This window comes from Vidua macroura, chromosome 22, assembly GCF_024509145.1.
Source record: "Vidua macroura isolate BioBank_ID:100142 chromosome 22, ASM2450914v1, whole genome shotgun sequence".
NCBI classification, from domain to species: Eukaryota; Metazoa; Chordata; class Aves; order Passeriformes; family Viduidae; genus Vidua; species Vidua macroura.
In genome coordinates, this window is record NC_071592.1 from 5,717,395 (window position 1) to 5,727,274 (window position 9,880).

At 57.1% G+C, this 9,880-nt stretch overlaps 2 protein-coding genes across 2 annotated transcripts; one reads left to right on the forward strand and one right to left on the reverse strand.

The window, feature by feature from the left end:
- Window positions 1–77: 77 nt before the first annotated feature.
- Window positions 78–6,162, forward strand: SIAE (sialic acid acetylesterase). The gene is made up of 10 exons (XM_053997021.1): window positions 78–553; window positions 2,225–2,389; window positions 3,445–3,608; window positions 3,692–3,830; window positions 3,916–4,099; window positions 4,387–4,496; window positions 4,581–4,714; window positions 4,883–5,037; window positions 5,116–5,311; window positions 5,387–6,162. Exons 1-10 carry the CDS (start codon window positions 502–504, stop codon window positions 5,666–5,668), a joined length of 1,581 nt encoding a protein of 526 aa, XP_053852996.1. The 5' UTR covers window positions 78–501; the 3' UTR covers window positions 5,669–6,162.
- A 170-nt stretch (window positions 6,163–6,332) lies between these two features.
- Window positions 6,333–9,750, reverse strand: PANX3 (pannexin 3). Its single transcript, XM_053997153.1, has 5 exons — window positions 9,277–9,750; window positions 8,465–8,607; window positions 8,150–8,364; window positions 7,361–8,025; window positions 6,333–6,540 (listed from the first exon to the last, which is right to left on the reverse strand). Exons 1-5 carry the CDS (start codon window positions 9,455–9,457, stop codon window positions 6,479–6,481), a joined length of 1,266 nt encoding a protein of 421 aa, XP_053853128.1. The 5' UTR covers window positions 9,458–9,750; the 3' UTR covers window positions 6,333–6,478.
- Between the last annotated feature and the right edge of the window lie 130 nt (window positions 9,751–9,880).

Below are 9,880 nucleotides of genomic sequence, written 5' to 3' on the forward strand. Positions count from 1 at the left end.
CGGTGTGCCCGGCTCCTCCCGTCACCCGGTGTGCCCGGCTCCTCTCCCCCGGTGTGCCCGGCTCCTCTCCCCCGGTGTGCCCGGCTCCTCCCGTCCCCCGGTGTGCCCGGCTCCTCTCCCCCGGTGTGCCCGGCTCCTCTCCCCCGGTGTGCCCGGCTCCTCCCGTTCCCCGGTGTGCCCGGCTCCTCCCGTTCCCCGGTGTGCCCGGCTCCTCTCCCCCGGTGTGCCCGGCTCCCCCCGCAGCCCCGCAACCCTGGGCCCCGCGCTCCCGGCCCTTCCCTCGTTCTCTCCCGTCAGAGCCGGCCCCTCAGGCCGTGTTGCGGACGCCGTCGCTTGGCAACCGCCCCCCCCCCCGGGCGGTGCGCGCACAGGCCGCGCCCCCGCGCGCTGGGCCCGCCTGCGGGGCGGGCCGGGGCTACCGGGGGGCACCGGAGGGGAGCGGGCGGTACCGGCCGATACCGCGAGTGCCGGGGGGCCCTCGCAGTCCGTTGTCCCCCCGGGATGGCGGCGTGGGCGCTGCTGGCGCTGCTGGCTCTGGCTCCGGCGGTGGCAGGTAAAGGGCTGGGGAGGGTCACCCTCCGACCCCCCAGCCCCGCGGGTATCCTCTGCAGCCAGGCCATGAACGGGCTTCCCCTGAGACCCCCCCCCCCGAAACCCACTTCGGGGCACTTGGCATTGCCAGAACCCTTGGCATCACAGCAGGCCGGCTCCGATGCCCAGGGAATTCCCTAAGCCCTCCCAAGCCCTGATTTGGTGCCCTTTGCACACTCCGAGCCTCGTATGTGCATTGGCACTTCCCAGCCCCACTTTTCGGGTGCCCCTCTTGGCACCTCCTGTAAATCCTCCCAGCCCCACTTTCATAGCCTTTAAACTCCCAGACCACCTTGGATGATGTTGGCACTAGTCTGAGCCCCATTTTTGGGCCCTTGGTGCCCTCCCAGCCCCACTTTGATGCCTTTGGCATCCCCTTTAGCCCAGTTTTGATGCCCTTGTTACCCCCCACCCATCGTTCACACTCTTTGCACCCCCAAGCTCTGCTTCTATGCCCTCTGCACTCCCAGAGCCCCAGTTTGACACCCTCTGCACACCCTGAGTCTCACTTTGACAAGCGTGGTATCCCCCCAAGCCCCAGTTCAATGCCCTTTGCATCCCCCGAGTCCCATTTCGATACCCTTCACACCCCCAGCCCCTCCCCGACGCCCTTGGCCCAGCACTGCTGCCGTGGGACGATGCTTTACGTAAGGTGGGAGCCGCATGCGGCTCCTTGGTGCTGTCTCGTGGGCTCTCCTCCCTTCCCTCCTCCCTTCTTCTTCCCTTCCCTCCTCCCAGCTGCTTTTTATAGCTTCCACTCTTCCCAGGCGTCTCAGTTTTAGGGTTTTTTTTCTCCTCCGACTTGTTTTTTATATAACTCCCGGAGCCTTGTGGCATGAGGCAGCGGGACCAGCAATGCAGCTGACTCCTGAGGGGCCGAGGACGTCCCCTTTCCCCTTTCCCCTTTCCCCTTTCCCCTTTCCTTTCCTTTCCTTTCCTTTCCTTTCCTTTCCTTTCCTTTCCTTTCCTTTCCTTTCCTTTCCTTTCCTCTTTCCTCTTTCCTCTTTCCTCTTTCCTCTTTCTTCTTTCCTTTCCAAAACCCAGCCTAGGATGAGCTGCAGAGGAGATGAGGCTCCATGAGCTCTGATTTGGTCACTGGGGTTCTCTGCCCAGATCACCCCTCATACATTACTTCTGACCCCCTTTTCAAACATGATTTTCTTTTCACACTGCAAAAATGGGGCTTACTGCAAAAATGGGGGTGCCAGGGCTTCTGCTTCCATCCCCACTGAAGGTGCCTTTGCCAATGCTGCACACCCGATGTTTTCCATCCCACCCCTTGACAAACCTTTTTCCAAGGGAAAAATACATCAGAACATTCATTAGCAAGGCTAGGCTGAGAGAGACACTCCTATGCTGTTATTAGAGGAATTTTTACCAAAATCTGTATCCAATCCATGTAATAAAGATGTAACATGCTCCCTGTACTTTAGGAGGTGAACTCCCTCTTGTGGAAGAGGCACCTCCTTGTGCCTCTTCCTCAGCTCTGTGGTGATTTTAACCACCTTAAAGCTGACCCGGAGTCTGTAAATTCAGTGGGGTCTCAAATAACGTGTATTTAAGAGGGGGTTAGAGGCCATGCTGAGGATGTTTTTCTCTTGGAGCTGATGTTTGCACTGTTTGCTGATTCCAGGGGGAATGCTCAGCTTTGCCTCCTACTATGGTGACCACATGGTGCTGCAGCAGAAGCCGTCAGGGGCTGTGGTGTGGGGCCACGGGGAGCTAGGGGCCGTGGTGACCCTGACTCTCTCAGGTGCCAGTGGCCTCATCATCATGGAGAAAACAGCATGGGTTAAAGGTCAGTCCTAGACTTTCACTAGAAACTGGGGCTGATGGTTTTGGTGGCCAAAGAACTTGTCTGAGCCCAAATCAGAGCCAGTGATGGGGTGGGTGAGACAGGGTTTGGCACCACCCCTGTGTTTGTGACACTGCTGCCCTAGGGCTGCAGAGGTGCTGGTGACATCTCCAGCTCGTGCTTTTCCCTCTCCAGAAGAGCTGGGGGGGCTCAGCCATTCCCCTCCCCAGCAGTGGCAGCCTTTGCCCACTCTGGTTGCCAGCAGTGCATCCCGTGGGCGCCCAGCGGGAGCCGAGCTGCTGCTGGAGTGGGTGGCACCGCACGGGCTGGAGCCGAGCGATGAGGCTGTGAAGGGGACAAGGGGAATTTAGCTTCTCTCTCTGTCTAAACCAGGTCTGAGGAACCTGCAGAGCATCCCCAGATTCATTTTTGATCTGTGCCCCCTTGGAGGATCCTGTGGGATCTCTAAGCCCCTAAGGATGTTGTCTGTGCAAGCAGAGCCTTCCTGGAGCTGGGAGGGCTCTGGGGCACCTCAAATCCCAGCTGCATCCGTGCCTGAAGAGTTGGGAGGGAGCTCATCATCTTTGGAGGGTAAAAGTGCTGCCCAAGGGCACCTCCATAAGATGAAGAGCCTGGAGGTGTCTTGTGGGAGAGCAGCAATCCAGGAGATCTGCAGGATCCAGCCAGAAAATCCACGCTAAGCTCCAGCAGAATATCTTTACGCTTCGATTTGGCACCTCTAAAATTAGCTGGAGACTTCTCAGTGTCACACACACCAAGCTGCTCTTGTAATCCCAGTTCCTCCCAGCAGCTTCTGCTCTGACACACATTTGTTTTCCAGGTTTTCTTTTTTAACCCCTAAATTCCTGCAGGAGAAAGGTCCCTCTTATGCCAGAGAGCTTCTGAAATCCATTTCCCCAACCTGTCTCTGTGGTAGAGAAGCTTTTCCTCTTGCCTGTCCTTCCCCAGTGGTTGTTGGCTGCTCATCCAAGATCCTGGTGAAGGTATTGAGGCCTTCATAAGGGTGGTGGAAGATAAGCACCATCCTCTTCCTCCAGGACCTTCTGGGACTTGGACAACTGTCCTGGACCCAATGGATCGGGGCGGTCCCTATGCACTGACGGCTGAGCAAGGCTTGGAGAACGTGACACTGCAGGACATCTACTTTGGAGATGTGTGGCTTTGCAGTGGGCAGAGCAACATGGCAATGACAGTCCTGCAGGTAAGGTCCCACAGCACAGATCAGGCACGACCAGGTAGGGATCAGGCAGGGAATTGCCTTGCATGCTCCTGGCCCTTCTTCAGGTGGCCAATGCCAGCCAGGAGCTCGCCGCCGCCGCTCGCTATCCCTACGTCCGTATCTTTGCTGCGGCACATGCCCGCTCTGAAGTGGAGCTGGAGGACCTGGAGCAGATTGATTTGCCGTGGTCCGTTCCAACAGCTGGTAAGTGCAATGTGCCTCCAAAAGAGAGCTTGCAAATGGCTTGTTCCCCACTGTTTCCCTTTGCAGCCTACTGTTTCTTGAGCAGAAAACCTGGGCCATGGGAATTTCACCTACTTCTCGGCCGTGTGCTGGCTGTTGGGGCGCTCCCTGTATGAGGCTCTGGGGTCTCCCATCGGGCTGGTGGAGGTGGCCTGGGGGGGGACCCCCATCGAGGCCTGGTCCTCCCGCCGGGTTCTGCAGGCATGTGGGCTCCCAGAGGACACAGGGAGGTGAGAGAAGGTGCTGTGGAAACTCCTCCTGCCCTGTACCACGCTGCTTTTGGGGAGTATCCTCATCCCTTCCCACCCCACCTCCTCTCCGGGACCCTCACAGCCCCTCTATGCATCGCTATGCCCCCTACGGATAAGAACCCCTCCCATGCTAAGAGCATAAGGCACATCTGGGTGGGTGAAGGGAGAAGGGAGGGACTCCAGATCTCCCTTTGGCATGGTGCTTGCTTTAACCTAAAGGCTGCCTTGTGCCTTGCACCCTCCTTAAACCTAGCTTTGTCTTCCAGCACCTCTCTACATCAGCATCTCTCTGGCCCACAAACACCCTCCGTGCTCTGGAACGCCATGATCCACCCACTGCTCAACATGACCCTGCGGGGTGTCGCTTGGTACCAGGGTGAGCCCCCATTGCTATCACCTGGGTTGGAGCAGCCCCCACTGTCCCACCAAGCTCTCACCAGCCCTTCTTTCTGGGAGACAGGTGAGGCCAATACCTTCCTAAACACAGACCAGTACAACTGCACCTTCCCTGCACTCATTGCGGACTGGCGCTGGGCGTTCCACACCGGATCAGCCGGACAGACGGAGCCACTTCTCCGCTTTGGCTTTGTGCAGGTGTGGGAGGGTGAGAGGGGTGACATCCCCTGTTGTCCTTGGGGGATGCCCAGGGAGAGGATGCTGTAAACACATGTGCATCCTGCCAAGTGCTGAAAATCCCAGGCAGGGTCCACAGTGGCCAGTTTTGGATCTGAGCCACTCCCCCATTTCCCTTGTGCCTCGCAGCTGTCCACCTACCGCCGTCAGAGTGCAGACGACAGCTTTGCCCGGCTCCGCTGGCACCAAACAGCCGACCTGGGGGTTGTTCCCAATGCCAGGATGCCCGGCACTTTCATGGCTGTAGCCATGGATCTGGGTGATGAGTACTCTCCCTATGGCAGGTGAGTCCTGGGCTGGGATGTGGTTTTAGGGATGGAGTTTCTGGGTTCCAGTTCCATCTTCCTCCTCTTCCTGGGCAGTATCCACCCCCGGGACAAGCAGAATGTGGCTCACCGACTGCTGCTGGGTGCCATGGCTGTGGCTTATGGGGAAAAGGGCCTTGTGTTCCAGGGACCATATCCCACCCGGGCTATCCTGGAGGTGACCAGGGGGCTGCTGAATGTCACCTACAGCCAGGAACTCATCTGCCGTCAGAGGGATGCACAGGCATTTGAGGTGAGGAGTGGGATATCCTCTCCAAAGAGCTGTGAAAGAGAAGGCAACACTGATGGGGGTTTCTCCTCTCCACAGGTGTGCTGCTCCAGCCAGGCATCCCCGTGCCAGTGGCTGCTGGCACCAGTGGTGGCAGTAGGGTCCCACACGGTGACGCTGGCCCTGAGTGGCTGCAGGACGTTGGTGCTGGGCCTGCGCTATGCCTGGGCCGAGTGGCCCTGTGAGTACCAGGCCTGCCCCCTCTACAACTCCCAGGGGCTGCCTGCACCCCCCTTCCTGCTGGACACCCTCCCTGCAGGGAATGCTGCCGGAGGGAAAGAGCTGCTGCTCCTCCCTGGCTCCAGTTTCCCCCTAAATTAGGGAGATGAGTGAGCTCAGACCTCTGGCAAAGCACTCATGGCTCCTGGCACTGTCCCTTCCCAAGCAAGAGAATCAGAGGCTTCATTACTACCTTATTAATTGAACAACTTTTCAGCTCCTCTGTGGACTCAAGCCAAGGCTGCGGGGTGGGGGGAAGGGGGAAATACCAATTTACAATTTAATATATGAAAAATTATGTAAGGAGAAGCAGCAGGACACACCAATGGGAGCTGAAGCCCTCACTGCTGCTCTCTTGCCCATGGAGCTGGTCCTGGCCCCCCAGACACCCCATTTCTCTGGGCATGGACCACTGATCCCCAGGGTAGGGTGCTCATAGGATCCAGGGATCAACTTCCAGCTGCAGGGTGGAAAGGGGGAGAGAGGAGCTCTGCCAAAAAACCACAGCCAAACACTAACGCTGGGCTGGGACAGGGAGCTGTGGAGGGCTGTGAGTGCCTTCCACTTCCCTCTCTTAATAAACAGTTAAGGAACCACCTCATTTTATTCCTGGGTCCTTTTTTGCCTTCAGATGAGCATTCCTAATCCTCTGTTCCCCACCTCTTACCATAAGAGCAGGTAAATTTACGTGGAAGAGGCACTGTGTGGCACCCAGCACATAGAATAAGAGACTCAAGAGGTTCTGCACAAAACACAGATTATTTAACCATTTTTTGCTGGACAAATGTACATAAGGAGGGAAAGTCCAGATGCAGGAAGCACAGGTGGGTTCAGCCCGGCTGCTGCAGTACAGTTGTGTCAGAAAAGTGGATCCAGGGATCACAGGATCCCTGCCTGCTGCCTTCTTCTGGGTCAGGCGGAGCCAAGTGAGTCCCGTGAGGCTTTTCCCATCATTTCCACTCCAGGCTTTGGTTCTAGACAAGGGGGGAAGAGCAGACAGTTAATTAGCTGGGCAATGGCAGACTAAAATCTGGGCTTTTTCCAGCACTGAGTAACTGGCCCAGGAGCCAGCTGTGCTGGCCCTGGGTTGTCATGGTAACAAGGATGCAGACTCCAGCTCAGCCTGTGAATTTTTTTAAACAATAATTCAGACTGTGTTCAGGGCCAGGAATGAAGCCCAGGCCTCTCAGCTCCTACCTGTGGGGCTGGGCTGTCTGACACAGCCTGCAGACCAGTTGCCATGGGTGCCACGGGTCCCTGTGAGACCCCACAAGAGGCATCCAGCCCCCCAAAACCCACAGCACATGGGAGAGGGAGCAGTGCGGGTCTTGGGAATGTGGTTTTGTCTTGGAACTCATCTCCATCTTCACACACAGCACCACTGTGCCCACCAATGCCATACGAACGGGAGAAGGGGGCAGGCATGGCATCCGTGGCATCAGCCCCCCAGGATTTAAAACTCCCAACCCCACTCCCAGCAGGATGAGCTGCCAAAAACAGGGACCCTCCCAGCCCCGCAGTTTGCCCAGAGCTTGGATTTAAGCAGCAATCTCTTGGCTTGCTGTTCCTATAGCAACCCCTGCCCACACCTTGGATCGCAGTAGCATCACACTCTGCATGCCAGAACCTCTTCCAGGGATTTGTCAGCCCTCACAGTGACCCCCAGCTATGCCCCAAACACCTTAAGGTCTTGGCAAAGGATTTTGGGTGGTCCAGCCACATTTCAAGGGTGGGATCTTGTGGTGTGGGAGCCAAGAGAAGAGGTAAGAAGTTGCCTCTACCCAAAAAGCCTACCTAGGGCTGCACCGTTGGAGAGGGCTGAACTGCCTTCGGCCTCGGGGGTGCAAGCTTGGTGTTTGGGCTTGGTGGTCTCCAGCCCAGCCAGCAGCGTCATGAAATCGACGACAGTATCAATGTCCTCCTTGTTGGCAGTGGCTTCCCTCAGGGCGCTGACGGCATTGAGGCGGCTGAAGGAGGTCAGCTCGGAGATGTTGGCACGGAGGAAGAGAAGGATGACGTTGAGGTCGTTGAGGGGGCAGGTGAGCATCCTGCGACTGAGCAGGTCGAAGGCAGGCAGCATCTCATAGACGGAGAGCAGCCCCTTGTCCCACTGGCAGAGCTGCAGGGCATTGTAGATGACAACAGGGATGAGGAGGACATAGACACTGCCAACTGAGAGGCTGATGAGCTGGAACACGGAGAAGAAGACCAGCTTGCAAGGGATGAGTGACGGGATGTGCGGCTCCGCCTGGAGCAACCCCGTTTTGATGGAGCAGCTGAATTCATCCTGGAAGAAGATGTTAAGGTGGAGAAAGACCAGGTAGAGACAGGTGGCAGCCAAGAACAGGAGCAGCAGCAGGTTCCTCAGGATGTAGATGAACACCAGGGCGTGGGCGTGCTGCTTGCAGGTCAGGTACCGCTCCAGCAATGGGAACTCGAAATACCTCTCCCGGCGGGCCCTGGTGCAGGAGGGACACAGGGGGAGTGAGAACCACCCCCCATTTCACCCAGATCCATCCTGGGTGCAGCCACAAGGCCATGCGGAGGGACTCCAATGGCCATGGTGACTTGGCCTGGCCTCACCTCTCATACTCCTCCCAGAATTGCTCCGGCTCGGCACTGGCCTGCTGGATCTTCTTCATGTGCTGCACCAGGCGCACGGAGCGGTTGTAGGATTTATCCAGCTCGTCGATGATGAAGAGGAGGTCGCAGTGCAGGGCGGGGGCGGCAGCGTAACGCCACAGCAGGTATGGCAGGTACATCAGCACCGCCACCACCAGCAGCGAGTAGGGGAAGACCTGGGCAAAAAACACGAACGGTTGTTGAGGATGTTGAGTTGCTCCTGCTGTGGACACCCAGATGGGATTTAGGGGCACTCAGATGTGACTTTGACACTACCTTGAGAGCCCAGAGGGACTTGGTGATGGCACGTCCCTCAGCGTCAAAGCCATGGTGGATGAGGGAGTCCCAGCAAGCCGTGTCGGTGTAGGCGGACTGCTTCCCCGTGAAGTTGGTGGGAGAGAAGCAGCTGATCTGGGAGCCTGGGGTGAGGAGGAGGAGAGCAAACCTCAGCCATGGAGGGTGGAGGAACACTCCAAAGCCACAAGCAAATGCCTTACAGGAGGGTAATTACATCTCAGGCATTGCTTTGAATCAAAAAAAAGCCTTTTTCATGGTCATTTTGGACCTGCTGTGTTTCTAGCCAGGACTTTTCCATCTCTTCCCAAACACAAACCCTTTGTGTGTAGCAGTGTGTACACAGTGTAGGGAATTATAGGCTAACCATCCAGAAACTGGAGTAAAACCAAATCCTCAGGGAGAGCAGTTAGATGTTGGCCGGGGCCAGATTTAGCCTGAGGTCACAATGCATTTCTCCATGCTGCTGGCACCCTCCTCCTCTTCTTCCTCCTCCTTGGAAATAAGCCCAAGGCACCCAAAGGTGCTGGGCGCAAGCAGCTGAGGCTGGGCATTGACTCAGTGCTGCTCCTGAGGTTAGCACAGCTGTTCCCACTCTCTCCCAGGGAATTATGATCCATTAAAAACAATCAATAAACACCCACGAGGCAGAACAGCTCTTAAAATTGGACTTCCAGGCTGTTCCGCTTTGGATTATGACACCATCAAGAATACAAAGGGTTTGCCACAACAACCAAATCACCACTGGTGATTGCCCACGACCTGAAGAACACATTGGAAAAGCTGCAACTCACCAGCAGAGAACTCCCGGGCGAAAGCCAGTGAGACGAGGAAGAGGGGCAGCCCCACGGTGACAAACTTCAGCAGGCGATCGCTCGGCAGCTCCAGCCGCAAGCCCTTGGCTCGGGAACTGCTGGGATCCGGGAGCAGAGCATCAGAGAGCATGTACTCAGCAGCCGTGTGGGAGAGGGACATTTTGAAGTGAGGAAGACACGCTGATGAGGGCTGCCTGAGGTGTGACTGGCTCAAGGAGCAACTGTGCTGGGCTGAGGAGTCCCTGCCGAGAGCCTGCTGAGTGCTGTGTCCGGCAGCTGTAGGCTCAGACGAGGCGTTAAATCACCTCGTAATTACAGGGGAAGCCTTTTCACAAACAGAAATAGAAAAACCCACTCCAGCAGCCGCAGCAGTGAGCAGGGAAGGCAGCAGGCTGGGAAAGCAGCTTTCCTCCCTGACAGCATTCCTGCAGGGCAGCATTCCTGCCCTGCCGCAGCCGCTCCTGGCTCCCCGTGGTTTTATGTCCCTCTCTCATCAGCCAACAGATTTCTGGCGCTGTGGCCCGAGGGCATGGGGGTCCCCAGCTATTTTCAGTAAGGAGTCAGGAGACTGGGCCCTCCCACA